Source organism: Gavialis gangeticus, unplaced genomic scaffold, assembly GCF_001723915.1.
Source record: "Gavialis gangeticus isolate Ggan-Ray unplaced genomic scaffold, GavGan_comp1, whole genome shotgun sequence".
Classification (NCBI taxonomy): domain Eukaryota; kingdom Metazoa; phylum Chordata; order Crocodylia; family Gavialidae; genus Gavialis; species Gavialis gangeticus.
The window spans coordinates 100,747,116-100,765,877 of record NW_017728992.1 but is presented as its reverse complement, the minus strand read 5'-3'; the positions used below and the strand labels follow the sequence as shown (position 1 = coordinate 100,765,877).

Here is an 18,762-nt window from a genome sequence, read left to right as displayed (position 1 = left end):
CTCTGGGTTGATAGGCAGTGTGACATGGAGCAGGCTTGGTCCAGGTGTTGTCCCCAGAAGTCAATCTTCACTACCCCTTCTTATGGGGCAGACTACCTATGATCTCCTATGGGGAGGGCATGTCCAGGCAAGGTCAGCCTTGATCCAGAGGGTTCCAGATGTTCATACTGAACATGTGCAGCCTTGGCACAGTGGTGGGTTGCCTCATCTTTTGTTTCTTGAATGCTGGGGGTGCTTCCAATGGCTGGATGGTTGGTCCAGGCATTGGTTTTGATGGTGGGGTGATTTAGTAGGGGGTCCTGCTATCATTGTGTGTCACTCATCCGTTCACTCTTTTGTTTCAGGCATTCAAGGAAAACCAATTTACATGGGAGAGGTTATAGAATTGCAACATACTTGCACAACAGGGCATGGGGACAAGATGGGAATGGATACTTGACATCACTTTACAAACACAGGCCTAAACCATACAATATTAATATGAAACAATACAAATCAATACAAACATAACAGAAAACTATTTACCATGTATAAAAAAGGGGCTTATTACAATATTATTACTTGTCACATAACTCCTTGGGGCAGAATAAAAATGTGAGAAGACAGGTCTTACATTCTGCCTTTCTGTTTAACTAAAGCAAGGAAAAATTAGATAATTTTTTTTTGCCCAGTGTTTCAATGGACTTGCTTTTTGTTTTGTGACTCTTTTTTTCTTTTATAGCTAGCAAGACACACCCTGAAAAAAGGGCTGTAAAAGACTAATGCCTAATGCTTTATTTTCCTTTCTGGACTGGCAAAATCTTTCCTCGGCATACAAATGCCAAAATATAAATGGTAGCAAACAAATGGGTAAGCAAATCAAAGATGTAAAGCAACCTGGAAACTTTAGAGCTGGAGAGGCTGCAGACAATGAAGAAGATGCAGCACAAACAAACAGGAAAAATTATAGGTTATTTTCTTAGCAACTGTAGACATCTGTTCTGTGATGCTGCAAAATACAAATAGTTCCTTGCTTGTTTGTACTGTTGTAAGATTAACACAAGTTAACCAAAAGAATCATGTACTAGACCAGTTATGACTGTCATTTCAATTACAGGGGCATATAAAGTATTTCACAAGTTGTGGAAACCTAGTTCTTTAAGGTAACACTTTTAAATTTTGTTTTTAAGGGAAAGAGATCACTATTGTTGAAGGATAAAGCTATCCAGTAATGTAGAGATCAAATGAACTGTAGGCATCTCCCCCTTATCAAGATAAACTGGTCCTTGATGGATTACCTTTCTTTGAGGGCTACCAACCATGCAGCAGTGACTCATCTTATAAAATTAGTTGTTTTGACTGTAACCTATTGTGGTATGCTTGACTGTGTGGTATGTGAAGAAAATGTATGCTGCTGACTCCAGATTTGGTTTAAACAGTCTAGTACTAATCAACCATGACAGTTCAGGAAAAAAAAAAACCCTCTTCCTGGCAGAGGCATTAAACAGAAATAATATCTTGTTTTGGACTTAGACACATGTAAATTATGCAGTTCCCATCTCCCTCTGGAATATAAAGATCCAGGATAAAAATTTCAAAACACCTAGAACTTATTGAGTTTCAATAGGATTTAGGTGCCTAAGTCTGAAAATGTTTATCTCTGGTCCTGTGAACACTTTCAATTTTTATGTAACATTGTATACGTCAGCCCTTTTCAAATCAAATATTTCATACCATTACTTTGCAGTGGCTCCTCTGGATATGTATATTCTGTGGGCACCTGTACATGTGACAAATTGCCCGTTTTTGCCATTAATTGCATTGCAGTTTACATGTATAGGGCTTTCTGGCAATTTTTAAATGTGTTTGTTACTTTGCAAATTAAACCACATCCCCATGTAGTTTAGTTTGCAATGTAGCTACTTGTAATGTTGCAGTCTTCAATCTGACAGCTCACTCCTTGACCACAGGAGAGGTGGACTGAAGTGGTTAGGGGCCCGATACTTTTTTTTGCAGAGCCTGCCCGCCTCTTCTCACAGCCAGGGGACAAGCTGCTGGCAGGCTGAGCAGCCCCTGGGCCGCGGGGGACCCTGGTCCTTGCTCTGCAGCAGTGGTGCCCCCTGGGGCCAGCTGGACAGGCTGCTAGCAGGCTGGGGGCTGCCCCAGCTCAAAAGCGCCTGGTCCAATGCTTCCCCGAGCCTGCCCGGGCTTCCAGCGCTCTGTGTACCATCAGCTGCCAGCACAACCAGCCACCTTCTTGCTGCCTTCCTGCATTGGCCCAGGGGCAAGCCAGCCCGTTCCCAGATGATCCAAGGTGGCAGGGACAGTGCATGGGGCACTGCTTCCCAGGCAGGCTCTGGGCAGTGTTGGATCTGGCAGGTGCTGCCTCCAAGCTGGGGCAGCATCTGGCTCACTAGCAGCCCACCCGCGCAGCCTCAGGGGGTGCTGCCATTACGGAGGGAAGGACCGCCTCCCCACCCAACCCCCTGTAACTCAGGGGCTGCTCACCCCATCTGAAGCTCACACAGGCAGACTCTGGCAGAAAAAAAAAAGCAGTGAGGGGCCCGACCCTTCTTTTTTTTCCCCCCCCCCCACACCGCCTTCCTGCATTCAGGGGGTGAGCTGCTGGCAGGCCCTGAGCTGTGGGGGTCTCCAGTTCTTCCCCCTGTGGTGGTGGTGCCCCCTGGGGCTGCCTGGGAGGGCTGCTAGCAGGTCAGATATTGCCCCAGCTTGGAAGCAGCACCCACCAGATCCAACTCTTCCCCAATCCTGCCTGGGGAGCAGTGCCCCGGGCCATGCACTGTCCCCACTGCCTGGGACCACCTGGGAATGGGTTGATTTGCCCCTGCGGCAGCACGGAAAGGTGGCAGGAGGGCAGTTGGGTGTGCTGGTAGCTGGAGAAGCTGGTGGGGATGGTTCACAGCATGCTGGAAGCCTGGGTGGGCTTGGGAAAATGTTGGGTCAGGTGCCTCCAAGCTGAGGCAGCACCCAACATGCTAGCAACCCACCCAGCCAGTCCCAGGGGTGCCGTTGCTGCGGAGGGAAGGATCAGGACCTCCCACAGCTCAGAGGCTGCTCAGCCCACCAGCAGCTCACCCCCTGGCCATGGGAGAGGCGGGCAGGCTTCATGAAAAAAATAAAGGAACAGTAACAGAAGCCCCTAAATTGAAATCGCAATTAAAACCCCACCATTTAAATTTAGGGGACTAAACCCCCATAACATACACAACTGCACCTTGTTAATAATATATAAATTATGGTTAGGCTGAAACTATTTTCAGAATCAGTTTCCCTTTATGTTTGGACATTAAAGGACTCAGTCCTTAGTTAGACAAAATATCCAGGACAAACAGGAATTTTGCCTTAGTAATGACTATTAAGCCCCAAGCTTAAAATTAATGTCAAAACCTTTTAAATGAACTTATTAGAAATAACATGTTAATGTCTTAAATTGGTGCTACATAGAAAGTACTATCCCTAAACTGCATTACTGAAAAGGCTCTTTTTATTTTTCTCCTCAGTGACTTGGACCAACAATACATAAACTATATATTCAGGTAAAACCAAGACATTTTTGATACACAAATGCTTGTTGTTATGTGAAAGCTGTTTTCATTTTTAACAATGTGTTGTGTAGGAAATGTCCTGCAAACCACATGTATGTACATATGAAGGCACAGTTATCAGAATAATAATTTTGGCTCTTACGTCAGATGCACCTGCCAAGTTATGCCTGCAAAGGTAATTGTGCATTAAATAAGAAACATGTGTCACTTTTGTCATAAGCGATCATCACTTTCCAAAAGTAATATTTACAGAATAGCTTGTTAGAAGAAAGCTTGGAGGAAAGTGAGATGTTTATGATAGACACATTGCATACATCAGGACTTGAGTGTCTGTTAAATACTGCCTTTCTACAGGGCAGATAATTCAGATATGTAGCAATTGGCATGAACTTGGCGATATCAAACTATATTATTATTGTATTTTAGTGCCTAAAATGCCTTTTCATGAAGCAGAACTCCCTTGTGTTTATACACTGTACAACCCCCCGCAAAATTGGTACATGTCCTGGAGAGCTAACAATGTAAAAGAAATGCTGTCCCTGAGCATGGCTGCCCTCAGACTCTGCAAGTCTTTATTTGAAGTAGGACGTATAAGGATATAGCTAGATCATCCTGTATTAGTAATCAAACCACCCCGTTCTCCCTTGCATGCCTGCTGTTACTCTGTCACCCCTTTCCTTCTTGGGAGAAAACACAGAGTGATAGTGGAGCATAGAGGGTGAAATCCATAAAGGGGCTTAAGCATTGTGGTGACTTAATTGTAGGCTTTGGGGGCTGGAGGAGGAATGGTAGAGGCAAAGATTTGGGGAAAGAAGTGAGAGACAATACTATGGCAGTCTTCCATTAAATGGGTGACAGTGATGCATATATGCCATTAAACAATGTTGGAGTGAGATGAAACTGAAAGGGAAATAAAATAAGAACCTGAATTAAGAACAGAGTCAGATAAGAGATTAGCTAATGATTGAAAGTATGTTATGAGTGGAACTGGGTTTGTCAAGTGTGGGGAGTGAGTGTGTGGCTCTTCTATGGGTGGGCCTGATTCGGATAAGTCAGTAACACTTGCTTACTTGACTACATTATTTCTTCACCCAGTATGCATCAAGCTGAAAAACATTAACAGTTATGTTAAATGTAGTCGCACAGAAACCTCCATTTTTCACAAAGAAGGTACCAGCCATTAATGATGACTTTGCGTGTGCCAATGGCTGTGTAGTAGCACAACATCTATTTGGGTGATGTAAGCTTTTGTCCTAAGGAAATTCATTTGTTTTCCTAGGACTCCAAAGTGAGAAGCAAATAGAGTTTTGCCAAAGGAGACAGACATATGCTTATGGCAATAATTGTGACAAACGGTCCCTTCATATGACTTGCAAATGTGCTGTTTATTCACAAAAATCATCTATTATAAAGTCTTGAATGAGTGGTTCTGCCAAGAATCTCTCCTGAAGGGGCTATTTGTATAATTCTGAAAGAAAAAGCAAAGCAAACAATAAAATCCTCTTCCTTGTAATTGACACCTGCCTTAATGTGAAGCTCTGTTGTCACTTAGTTGAAAAATTACTACAGATGGTCCGGAACCAGAAATTCGTTTGCAACTTGGATTGAAAACTGAAGGCCAGACTCTGTACTCTATAAATTGGGGCAGACAACTGCATCTATGAGGCTGGGTCCAGCAGAGAATTTGCCCTTTTAGTGCAGTTCCATTTTGCCTGAATGTAATAACATTCATTTGATCAGAGATGGGCAGTGAAGTCTTCAGATGCTTTTTTCCCCACCCACATCCTGATACTTTAGAGCTTGCTTTTTCTCCAAAAAACTTTCAAAACAAATACTAACAAAAAACGAAATACTAACAAAAAAGGAAATATGAAGGTTTGGGAAATTTATGGCATAAAGCAATTTTATTTCACCCCTTCCTGTCTGTAGACATGGACTACCTGTATTTTTTAGAAGAGCCTTGTAGCTAAGAAGCTGCAGGATTTGCCAGTGGAGCTGTGGCCAGCATTCCAAGCTTAATGCTTTTCTTTCTTTACAGACAATGAAAATAAGTGAATCAGAAGAGGTTGCCTTTTCCCCTTCTCAAAAACAGGAAATGTTAGTGGAGAGCAGGCTGCAAAGATTTCATTATCCAGGGTTTTATAGCTCAGTTGACCTTCGAAACTGCTGGTAAAAAGCAAATTCTAGAAAACAACTTGTTTGATTTCTTTGAAGAGGAGAGGCAGGGGATTGGAAACATATTTGTTCACTTTGACTTTATGAGTTTTGTTGGTTGAGGGGGTTGTTTTGTTTTGTTTTTAAACAAAACATTTGGCTCCATGGCGACTGGGTCTCATCTAGAACAAGGAGATTTTAAAAAGGATATTATTAATACATTTTAATAAAATGCTCTTTAAAACTGACTATCTAGTCCTGGTCAACCATAGGGCAGAGCTGCCACTAAACACAGGCCAAGATGGTCAAGTTTTAGTTGACCAGGAAGTTGAGAATTTGTCAGCCAACTTGTCACATGTTAACGTGAACGCTGCTTTGTGCGTACTCATCTTGTAGAATGTGTTAGTTAGCTCTTAGTGCTAATACCACTGTTTGTATCCCAGTTGAGGCAAGGGCTTTGTCTGAACTCCTTCATAGGGAAGTCTGAGGTGTCAGGTTCTGCAAATACAAAGTACTTTTCACTGGCTTGTCTATGTTAGCAGAGATCATAAAATTTCTCACCATTGCAATAAGTGCGTTTTCATTCTGTTACAAGTAGTAGTGGTGGGAATAGTGTTGGCAGGATGCTGAAAAGAAAATGGAAAACATTATGCCACTGTATAAATCCATGGTGCACCCATATCTTCAGTAGGGTGTTTAGTTTTGGTCTCAATATCTCTAAAACAATTTATGGAATAACTGAAATGGCACAGAGAAGAGAAACTGTCGTGCTGAGGGTGACTGAAAAAACTAGGACATCAGTTTGGCAAGGAGAAGGCAGAAGGGAGGATATGACTGAGGTTTATAAAATCACTAGCCAATTGACTATCAAGAATGATGGGGGGGAAGGGGGCTGGGATGGGGTACTGCCACCTAATGCCCCATGCTGCCGCTGTTCTGCCTCTTGCCTCTGTCCAGTCCTCGGTGCAGCTTCAGCATCATGGCGGCACTCCCCCATGCTTGGAGCACTCTGGCTGTTTCCATCAGCCAATCAGAGTGCGAATAAAGCCAGTTGCCTGCCAAGAATGATGGGGGGGAAGCAGGTGGGGATGGAGGCCTGTGCCCCCCACCAGGCCTGCTCCCCTCTTCCCTCCTGCTGCTTGGGGCCTGAGCCTGTTCCTGTGGCCCCCACCCCAGCTCCATCATCATCACCTGCAAGGAGCAGCGCTGCCGGCCTCGCTCGCCCTGTTCCGTCTGCTCCACTGCCCCCGCCTCCATTCTCCCTGTCCCCACCATCATGGCAGCATTCCAGCACTCCTCTTGTTCGCACTCTGATTGGATATTTATCAGCCAATCAGAGTGCAAAAAGAGCGTTACAGACAGACTTAGGCTTTTATAATGTTAGAATGATTGTATGGACAAGCTGCATGGGGAAGTGTTATTCATCCAGTCCCAGAGTACAAGAACTAGGGCACTCACTGAAATTAACAAGAGATAGGTTTTAAAAAAACAGATAAAGTACTCGTTTTACATAGCACTTAGTTGATGTATGGCACTCATTGCCATAAGAGGTTGTAGAGGCAGTTGGTATGGCCAGGTTCAACAGGGGATTAGACAAATTCATGGAGAAGAGGTCCATTAATAGTTATTAGCAGATACTCAGGGAAGCATCTGCTAACATCCCTAAACCAGTGATGGCTGATGCCAGGGAGGGTGTAAAAGGGAATGGATTATTCTAGGTAGGCCCTGGACATACACTATCCCTCTAAAGCATCTACTTGGTGCCACTATTAAAGACAGGACACAGGATTAAATGGACTGTTGGACTGACCCAGGGGGGCACTTCTTATATTCTTATGTTGGTGTTTATAGCTGCATGTTTTTAACCCTGTTCAGGGAGTTGACTGTGCAGAAGTATGTGAACACAGCTTGACAGTGTTTAACTTCACAAGGTCAGATGAAAGATTTAACTACTGGTTATCAAAGCAAAATTCTACTCAGAGGATACATAATACCTGGATGGATCAGATTAAAAGATTTTAACCTAGCTGCTAGATGCTTTTTTTTAAATAATAATGCCTGTAATAAATTAGTATATAATAAGCTGGTAAAAAGAAAAGCATTAAGATTTAAAAAAGATAGAGCCACCATATCTGAAACTACGTAAGTTTCCTAAAATGCCATATTCCTGCATGTGCTAATTCCTTTAAAAGCTGGAATTATTTTTGAGGGTGATTGTATTTGGTTGGGTGTTAGAAATATGGAGAGGAATTTCCAAGAGCCAAATAAAAATGAAGAAGGATTTGTTAGATGTAGAAAATATGGCATTTTTCTTTACCTTATCACTCCCAGTATTTGTCTCAGAAAACCATACTACCATTTAGGTGATGTTTCTTAAAACCATATTCTTGAAGTGTATTAAATCACACTTTCACCAGTCTGAAAATAACTTTTCGACCACATAGTCCAAATAGCAGTAGCGGTATAAAGGTGGGCTTTTCAGAACTAAGAAGTTCAGTACCAGTATCAAAAACTGTTGCCTTTACCTGATCCTGCTGATGCGCTTCCTCATACCTGGTTTGTTTTCTTCATCAGAGCAGCCTACTTTCTCTTCAGTGTTATTCTCTCCTTCCTCTTCTGAGAACACTGTGCTGGAGTACAGCAACAAGACACAGCTCCCATTAGCTTTGGTTAAATTTAACAGGACTCTGAAAGATCAGGGAGACTAACACAGTTCATGTACCAAGGAAATTTATATTTTCCTCTCCTTTTTTCCTTTGTTACCCTTCCAGTTTTTGTGATGTTTTGTTATTGCCCACCATTCACACACCACTAGCATACCACTTGTCTGTGTAGATTTTAAATACGTAAAACTTTACTTTGATTAAATATTGGGAACATTCTAACCTTTGGGAGCGTCCAGATGAGCGTGCATGTGTGTTTCCCTGGGGACAAATAGCAGCAGTACATAGTTGTGCCACTGCTACTTTTCCCCAGGAAACACCCATGCATGCAGGCTCCGGCACACAGCAAGTTGCCCCAGGTGGGGTAGGGGAGGCTGGGGCCAGCACCTCAGCAGGCACCAGAAGCCTTACCTTGGGTCCTGGGGGGCCCCTTGGGGCGGCAGTCCAAGTGCGTGGAGCCTGGCCAGCAGCCGAAGCATGGCTCTGGCTGGCTAGGCTCTGGTTTTGGGCAGCGCATGCTGCTGCCACATGTGCCACCATGCTCTTTTTTTATGGCGCAGGTTTTTTGACACCGGGATCTCCTGTGTCAAAACCCCCCCGCTGTGCTGCAAATTAGCATGCTGAATGCCTGTGTGTGCAGTTTGCGGTGCCTCAGATGGGTGCGTGGCACCACAAAATGCACCTACGTATTCATCTGGATGCACCCTTTACAGAAAATTTGACAGCTTCTGCACGCTAGTGAAACAGGTTTAGAGTTCATTACAATTGCAACATGGTCTACATGCTGTTATCTGGCTTGTCTTGTCATGACTTAAAGTGTTTTTTTATTTTAATCAGCACACAAGATAAATCAGAGTGAATTAATTTACGAATTGCTGGTCTGCCTGTGTTGCAGTTCTTCACAAGACAGGATTCAAACTGGCTATCTTCAGAATTTGCATCAGTTGCTAATTAAAAGACATCCATCTTCTAGCTGAGTGTAAAGCAGCTAACTATAAAGATCCCATCCACTGGAGCATGAGAGTGGGGTGGGGAACTGGGGTTGAATATTTGGTGAGGTGGGCAAGGCCTGATGTAGTAAGCTGGAGAAGTAACACCAGCTTAGATGTAGCTTCAGTTCTATCCTCCTCTCTTCCCTACATTATGACTGGAAGAGCTGGGAGGTTAAGTATGAGCAGAAGGTAGTGCACATCTGTAAGCTGGTGTTATTTCTCAAGAAGTGTGGCTCAGAGGTCCTTCCCAGATTCCTGCCTGTTGTAGGTTAGCAGCGTGCCACTGCTTACACAGGGTACTGAGCAGAAGTCCAAGATGGTCCTTAGTCTTTTTTATTCTCAGTATAACTGATGTTTGGAATTTGTTTTATAAAAAGGAGCTGGCAGTCTCTGGACTTGTGAGGGCTTCAGGTTTTGAAGAAGCTGCACTGGTAGAAATTTCTGGTAAAGCCCATCCACATAATATCTTTATTTAAGAAGAGCTGTTAATCCTTCATAGTGAAAACAAAACAGCTGTACTGGGTTTTCTGCTCTGGGAAAGGGCAGCTTTGTGGGAACAAATTGCCTTTCCAGCAGAGAAGCATACAAGATCAAATCCAAAATATTGAAGGCTCCAAAGTCAGGGGGTCAGGTCCATCTACCTGTTGTCTCAGTTGTGGTGTGGTTTTTTTGGTTTTTGTGGGGTTTTTTTGGAAGTCCCTGAATGCTATATGTGATCCTGTAATTATACAGTTTCCCTTCCACCAATGCAGTGTGGAGGAGAGAGTTTGTAGTAGAGTTCACTGCATTTTCAATGCCATCTAACTCACTAGCTTAATCTGTCTCTCTTCCCAAGGAAGCAGGTTTAGTTTTCCTTCCATGTTTTCTTTGGATCTGAGCTTGGGATGTCTACAAGAGTTATCAATCCCTCTTGGTAGCAGACAACATTTCTTACTGAACATTTTCTAATCTACACAATTTTATTTTATCAGTAAAAAATGTGCAAAGCGAAAATGGGGCACGTAGCAGTCACAGGTCTTGCTACTGTTGATGCAGTTTCACTTGTCCATCTGTTTCCCCCATTTGGTGTTTCTTATTGAGTAACAAGCAAGATGTCACTTTCTCCTTTGCATTATTAACTAGTAGACTTGAGCTTGTCAGCCAGTCTGGGGGAGTAGGGATTAGATCCAATGAAACAAACTTTTTTTTTAATCTATAGATTATTTGGGCAATCGCCAACAGTTTGCATACGTAGACACTTGGAATAAAAAGTAAAAATTTTGATTACTTGATTATGTTACTTAAAGGCCCGTGCTGTCCTAGGGATGAATTTAATCCATTAATGAAGCATTAGATACATAGATGTCCTTTTGTGAGCAAATAAGACATTTGCATTTTCAATACCTTTCAGAAATATCACATCCAGGTCCCAGCAAGTACCTCTTTCTCTTTTTTTTTTTTAGCATGGTGCTTTTGGCCTCTGCATCCCATCCAGCAGGTAAAGTGAACCAGGATGTTCTTTTTTTTAGGTTGAGTTTTCATTTTTGATGTCTCTTGTTTACTGTAAAAAGTATGCAGCTGCAGAATCTTGAAGAGTCCACTAGAAAAATCGCACAGAATTGTTTGAACAAAGTCAAAGGGCCTGATTGTTGAACATTGGCAGCTTTATTGTCCAATTCAATGATGCAGTGTGTAAAACAACAATTGGAGAGATTCTTTTCTCCTATCCTTTCATTGATTTCTCTGTCCCCCAGGATTTAATAGTATTCAGTGGACTATCTGGTACACTATAACTGTCCTTTGCAAAGGAGTAATATGAGACCTTGATGCATGCTCCAGACTACAGTCTGGATTTTAGCTAGCTGGGGGCTTGTCATACAGAGTCGTGTTTCAGCCTTCTATATGTATGGTCTGTCAATCAGAAAGTCGAAGGATAAAGCATCTAGGAAAGCATCTAGGTTTTCAGCTGGTGACTGGGCTTGGTGCTTTACAAAGCCATTTTGTTTACAGTGTCCTCCCTCCCTCAGGAATAATGTAACAGAAAATGCTTTATAAAATAGGCACATCTTTTCAGGGGCACATCCAGGATGTCGCAAAGGGGGTTGTGGAAGCAGCAACCCACACTGCAGGGGTGTCTGCACCCCCTGCTCCCAGCCTTTTCTGCTCCACCAGTGTGGGCAGACCAGGCTGTAGGAGCCTCTAGGGAAATACTCCTTCCCTTTTCCTTCCTGCTCAGAGGCAGTGCCCTCCCTTCATCTTCTCCCCGCCCAACTCTCCTGGCTGCCCCTGCTGCGTTCTCCATGGTTGGGGAGCAGGGAAGTTCTGGAGCCAGCCAGGCTGAGCGGAGGCTGGACTCGGCAGCGGAGGGGACAGTGACAACAGGGCAACTAGAGAAGTCCCCTCAGCCTGCCTGGAAGGGGAATCCCTGCTTATCCCTGCTGCCCTGATCCCCATCCCCAGCTAAGCCCAGCCCCTGCGCAGCAGGCAGGAATGGCTCTGGTGCTTCTGGACAGCAGGGAATGGCAGGTGGAGGTGGGGTAGGGATAGGGGGAAGGGATGGGGAGAGGGTGTTTCTTTGAGCAGGAAGGGGAAGAGAGAATTTTTACCTGATTTAGGAACTTTAAAAAGTCTCTGGAGGCTCCTGTGGTGTGGTCCAATCCAAAGGGGAGGCGGGGTGCAGCCACGCCACCGCACTCACTTTAGATCCACCCCGGCATGTTTTAAAAAAATTAAAGGATTTTTTTTGAGAACTTGTAGAGGCTGAAAGGGAAAAAGCTCTCAAGTTGAAGCTTTCTGGTCCATACCCCCTGGAAATGCAAAGATCCCTTGGCCCTACAGTGTATATTTAGAAGAACTTCTTTTTTAAACCTCCTGACTTGCACTATGTGGTAGAATTTACTGTGCAAAGATATATGTAAATATTCCCTTTTGCACAGTATGTAACCAAAAAATTAACTGATTTCAGTGGACAGAAATCACTTTTGAGGGCCTCAGGGTAAAAGGTGAATAGACCACGTGCTGTTCACTGGAAATTTCAGTCTCAGTGCAGTCATTTGTAGAACATTAGAAATGTATTAGCAAAGACTACTCTTACACTTTGTACAACTCCTTTCCCTGTTTCAATAAGATTGGAGCCAGCTAGAACAGAGAATATCAGGAAAGATGCATTAAAAAGAATGGAAATGTGGAAACTGTGGTAAATGAAAGTTAGGCACCTGTGAAAACTCAAATATCCATTAATTGCTGTCCCCCTGTTGTTTGTAACTGTGTGTTTTTTCCACTTTCCCACTGAGTGTATTGTTTTGTCCCTCAGGTGATCTCCTTAGTGCCTTGGACTTTCCATTCCTGTACTTCTACAGATTTCACAGCAGCTGCTGTGCCAGGTAACCTCTCTGTAATAAGGTATGCGACTGTTATGAAACATGGGTGGATCAAGGATTTTGAAAAAGGGGAGGTGCAGGAGGTGTGATGTATTATTACAAAACAAAATTAAGATTTTTCTCTAATAAAAAAGGGCACTAGAAGCTTTACTATTTATGCTAGAGGCCTAGGGCTGTATTTATTCAGTTTATGATCTAAGCAAAAACAGATATAGCTGAATCTGTGGGGTGCTCGCTGCTAGCTCCAGTGCGGGGCAGACACCTGTAGTGCTGGGCAAGGCTACAGCTGTTACCATGTCAAATGCCTCCTAGCTCTTCTCTGTCCCCACTAAATTGCATACCCCCTTGCTCAGCACCCTCATGCCACACTGAGTCCTATCGTGCCCCCTCACTGTCCCCATGAACCCAATGCGTCTTGCACATATTCATCCCTTTCACATCTCAGCTCCACTGACTCTTTGCCATCCTTCTCACACCCCACTGAGCTCTTCCCTTCTCCTCTGAGGGTTCAAACCTCACTGCAGCCCCTGACACCACTGGGCCTCCCTCACCCAAAATCCCTCTTGCTCCCAATCCACCTCACAGCCCATCTCACCCGCATAGACCCCCATCCCAGCCCCTTCTCACCCCACATCCCTTTACCCCACAGGGCCCCCTTCTCCCAGAAACCTTGTCTGCTCCCCTTGTGGGCCCCCAACCCTGGGGATAGGGCTTTAACTGGCCCTCCCACAGCTCCACATAGCATGTCTATAGCTGATTAATGTTGTCCTCCACCCTCAAGATAACAAACAGTTGGGGTCAGGGGAGGACTTGCTTCAGCCACTGGGAGTGCTTCTACCTGGGGAAACCAACCCTTGCCTGGTTTATGCCACCACTAGTTCAGCCTCCCACAGTCTCCCTCATCTGCTGCAATGAGTAACTCAGGAAAGGGTCACTGCAGTAGCTTACTACTTCACCTCACCTTCACAACTCTCTCCTGCCTTTGACTGATGCAGAGCTCAGCCTGCTTTTAGACTGCCCCTTCCTTCCCTGTCTCTGATTTGTTGTAGGTTTGAATCCCCTAGGACAGTGGTTTCCAACCTTTTTAAGTAGGAGATCACCTTTGGCATTTAAAAGCAACCCAAGATCTACTGTACGCCACCCCCACCCGCCCTCACTCCCCCCTGGCCCAGCAGGCAAGTCTGTGGGGAGGGAAGGGGGATGGCAGATTGAGGCAGAGGGAGAAAAAATTATTTGCAGGCATGCCCCCCCAGCAGGTAAGTCTGGGGGAGGGAGGGGAGGGGAAAGGGCTGTTGTGGGGCAGATCAAGGCCCCAGCCCTAGCCCCACTTCCTCCCTTACCACTGGGGCCTCGACCTCCCTCCCCGCCATTGGGGGGGCAGAGAGTGGGGCTGGAGCAGGGGCAGGCCCTGTCCAGACTGGGCATGGGGTAGAGCTGTGAGCAGCTCGTCCAGGGGCTGCAGGGAAGGCGGGGCATGCACCCCAGGAGGGCATGGGGGACATGTACCCCCGTATCTGCATGCTGGCTGGGCTGGCTGCCACTGCAGGCTGAGGTTGGGGTGCGCTGGGTGGCGCTGGGAGCGGGGCTACGTGGGGTGCTGCAGGCACCTAAAAATTGGCCATAGCCCCTCCTCCCAGTGCTGCCGCTGCCCAGGCTAACTGCAGTGCAGTGCAGCCCAAACCACCGCTGTGCAGAGCACCCAGGCTGTGCAGGGCCTGTCCCTGCTCCATCCCCACTCCCTCCCTCCCTCACAGCTGCTGCAACTGCCCGCACTGCCTGGCATTTGCAGGGGGGTAGGATGTACTCCCCCGTCTATCCATGGCAGAGGCAGCTGCAGTTGCGGGCTGGGCTTTGTGCCCTGAGCCCTATTGTAACCCACCTAGGAGTGCCTTGATGCCACGTGTGTCCCGCCCTGGGCTGAGCCTTGTCCCCTGCCCGCCCAGCAGTTTGATGCACATGGCATCGGGCTGCTTCTGGGCGGGCTGCATAAGGGCTTCGGGCACAAAGCCCAGCCTGCAACAGCAGCTGCCTCTGCCATGCATAGATGGTGGGCATATGCCCCCTGGGGCCTCTTCCAGGGTGCACACAGTGGCGGCCTCCTGAGCCCTGGGTGAGCCGCCTGGGTTTGGTCCTCCTGCCACCCACCTGCCCAAGGCCTCACTCAACTTACCCCTGCAGCACCCTGTTCCTCACTGCGGAGGCCTTGATCTGGCCCTTGCCCCTTCCCTCCCCCACAGACTGACCTGCTGGGCTGGGGGTGGGGCGCATACATGCAGGCACAGGTGAGTTCAGCCCCCCACCCCAGCCTCCGATCAACTGCAAGAAGCTCCAAGATCTACTGGTCAATCTACCGGTTGAGATTGACCCACTAGTGACCTCTGCCCTGGGAACAAAGCCACCCTGTACAGGTTCTTAGGTAGCACCAGAGCTTACTGGACCTGTTGGGGGATGAGCAGAGACATTACCATAGATATAAAACAGCCAGGATAACTACAGAAGAAAGAAGAGCTTGATTTAGAGAAAGATCAGGGGTCATTAACAATTATGGGGCGAAGAGATTAGCAGAAATCAAACAGGTAATAGTGAGCCATGAAATCAGTTGACTTCCTCAACTCTGCCTAAATAGAAATGTGTCTGTCCTGGCTGGGCAGTTTGTTTATTTTTTGAAGGGAGTAGGAATCAAATAAGGAGTATGACTGCACTCCAATGACTTCCCCTCCACCCTGGATATGCCTCAGTTGTGAAATAATGGTTCTGTTGACTTCTAAACTTGAATCTCAGTTGAGAGTGAGAAGCGTGTAACACATGGGTTAGATGTACCAATTTCTGCTGGAACAAGGCAGTAAAGCTGTAGAGGAATGACTTCCTCTGGAAATGCAACTGAGGCCTTGAGATTCAAGTCCAATAGGCCTTGTTCCATCATGCAAGGTGGTGTGTGCCTTTTATATGTTCAAGTATGTTGAGACCATGAGGAGTTCCCTGCTTGCAGTAAAATATTTTGTACATAGCATGAGAAAGCTTTGATGGAAAGAATCTTTGAAATACTTCCCAACTCAGCTTAGTCTTTGTTAAATTTGCTGTTTGCTGTCATTACAAAATATTAGTCCTCAGAACTGTTAGTTTGCCTGTATGTCTTGTTATGTGGCAGAATGTGTTAGGTGGGTAAAAAGGGAAGGCTTTAACAACTGTCTCATTATTTTCCATAGCAAGAATTCACAGTCCACTAACATCCTATGAGAATTACATCAGCATGTGTTACACAGTTCCTTAGTACTCTGAAACTTTTATCCATTCTCAGATCTCTAGACTTCTTCTAGTTAAGAATATTTACTTTTTTTAGATTGGTTAACTTTTACTTTTCTTTCAAAATGAGACAAAACTATTTGTTATTTCTTGGGACGTTTCTTACTTTTATCTTGCTTATCTATTTAAAAGGGTTGATGTAATGTGAAAAACAATAATAGTCATGATTATTTGAGTGCTGCTCATGATTAACTAGCACGCTTAAGTCCTTGTCTGCATGGAGGGAAAACTCAGCAGCATAGCTATTCTGGAATAATTTCCTCATATGTTCTACAATAAAAGTGATTCTATTCTGGAAATTTAATTTCCACACTGGGAGCAATTCTGGAACAGCATTGCAGTGTAGTTTATTCTGTGATGTCTAAGCTAGTTATTCATTGTTTCTTTTCATATAAGCAAAACCCAACCTCAGGCCAAGAGAGTGCAGCTAGAGGAGATGTTCTGAAATTCATTTGTGCTTCAGATTTTTGTCACCAGTGTTTTAGGCTTCCTTCACCACTTCTGTGTCCAGATTCTACCACCCCTAGCATGAAATAGTAGTTCACCATTTTTTTCCTACAATAGGAACACAAGGAAATAGGGTGTAAGGACAAGGCTTTTCAACTGTCTTCCAACATCTTAGTTTCCAGTTCCTTTTAAAAAGTAAGCCATTAACAATTGTGGGTCTGAAGAAAACCTTCAGAATGTGAAGCAAGTATGACTGATGCAACCATGTCCTTCAGAACATGAAGTGTCTGACCAATTCATGAGGTGTGAATGGCCCCATTTATTTTATAGGTTGCTAACTCAGCAAATCCCACCATTAATTATTTTAGTGTTTAAATCCTGGCAACCAGTGTCTTTTTGTAACAGTTCATTTACTGTTATACAGTAAGGCCCACTAGCTGTTTTCTAAAAGAAATACATTACTGATATACCAACTATTTATCCAAGGGACCATTTTATCTACCTTTCATTATAAACAGTCTTTCTGAGAAAAAATGTTCCTCTGCTCATTGTAAGTACCTAGTCTTGATTGTCTGATGTGGAGGTGTATATCTTGGAGATTGCTATGACATTTCCAGCTTAGTATCATCATAAGTGCTTAGCAATTTTTCCCAGCCCATTTTTTTATTAATACCAAATAACATTTCCTAGCTGCAGCCAACCTTCTCTGCCTTTCTAGCAGCATGTAACTCTTCAGGATCTTGTGGTTACAGTTCAGTTGCATGAAGTTAGAGTAACTTCTCTTTTGCATTTACACTGATTTCCCTTTTATTTGGTGTGTCAAGATACAGAAATAATGAGTCACAGTTTTACTTTGAGTCATGAGCATTGGACAGCACTTGGTTGTGTTCTCCCTGACTCACACTCAGAAAGGAGTTTGCGATCCAGGGAGTCTGTCTTGGTCTTTGTCTTCATGCTGTTTCAGTGGTGGAGCAAACAGTGTTGGCTCAGTGCCTGGGGTAATGCAGCTTTAAGCCCCATCTCTTCATAATGAAATGCTCCATAGAGTCTCTCTCCCCTTCTATGCTGCTACCCATGACATTTGTACTGGCAAGGCCATAATTTAGTCTTTGAAACCACCATAATTTTGAAACCACTCCTTAAATTTCCTTCCTTCCCCCTTTACTAGTTAATCCTACATAATTTTGAGAATCAAGTTTTACCTAGTCTTCACGTGAGAGTTTCAGGACATTGTATTCCACAGCATCAGGTTTATTAATTTATTCTTTACCTATAAGAATTAAAGGGCATTTGATATTTTTATCAGAACTTTGGGTTTTGTGAAGATTAAGTGACTTGACTGTATTAAACTGAAATTCTCTAGTGTTCTTTGCAGCTTAAGGTCCCATAGAAATAGGATTGATGATATCAGCCAAATGTAGACATGCTGCTCCCACTAAAATCTTTGTTTCAGTGGAGCCATTTAAATGCCCTAAGTCAAAATCTTCTGGCAATAAACTTTCATTTTTTACCCTTGGATTATCTAACATGAGACTATTCCATCTATGTTAAGGTCATTTTAGCCATAGGTTGAACAAAACCAGATTATTTTGTTCTGGAAATAAAGATCATCTACTCCAACACTTAAATCACATCAGCTATAGTGATGAATATTAAGTTTTGTGCTAGAAAAAAAAGATAACAAGAAACCCATAAGGTTCTGCTTGATAGACACTAAGATACTTTATTAATGGAAGCTTTCCCTGCCCTTTACAGTGGACTGCTGGGATTCTTTCTGATGTTACACACAGTGCAACTAAAAAACTGTACCTCCTCATGGCAGTATGCAGCCTGGAGTTTCCTTGCAAAGGTAAGAAAGGGACAATCAGCAAAACTTATAAGAACCTGCTCTCCAGAAGCAGAACTGTGAGCTTAAATCTCCATGTCTTTGGTTTTTATTAGACTCTCTTTGCATCTGTCTATTTAACAATGTGTACAGAGTAGGCCTGAGACGGCAACTATTGATTGTGTGAGAGTACCTTAAATAATGGGCTAGATCATTGGTGCTTGACTTTTTAGCCCTGTGGGCCAGATGAGTGGTGTGGGATTGGTCTGTGTGCTGGATTGGGTCTTGTGCAACAGCATTGAGCCCTGCATTGTCTCCACGTGGCCCACATGCCTGGATCAGGCTCCACGCAACCTTGGTTTTCCCTCACATGCTGGGATCGGGTCCTGGGGCCTGCACCATCCCCACTGACTTCTGCACGCTGGGCTCAGGCCTTGTGTAGACACTGGGAACTGACCCCCCCCCCCCCAACTG

The 18,762-nt window shown here is 44.5% G+C and overlaps 1 protein-coding gene across 2 annotated transcripts in view; it reads left to right on the top strand.

Moving 5' to 3' along the window:
- The window catches only part of TMEM241 (transmembrane protein 241), a 93,104-nt gene that overhangs the window by 41,596 nt on the left and 32,746 nt on the right, over positions 1–18,762 (top strand). For both annotated transcript variants that reach the window (XM_019526267.1, XM_019526260.1), the window contains exons 9-13: positions 1,097–1,142; positions 3,501–3,536; positions 10,797–10,831; positions 12,647–12,716; positions 18,219–18,312. In XM_019526267.1, coding sequence (XP_019381812.1) covers positions 1,097–1,142; positions 3,501–3,536; positions 10,797–10,831; positions 12,647–12,716; positions 18,219–18,312 — 281 coding nt within the window. The remainder of the gene's footprint in view (positions 1–1,096; positions 1,143–3,500; positions 3,537–10,796; positions 10,832–12,646; positions 12,717–18,218; positions 18,313–18,762) is intronic.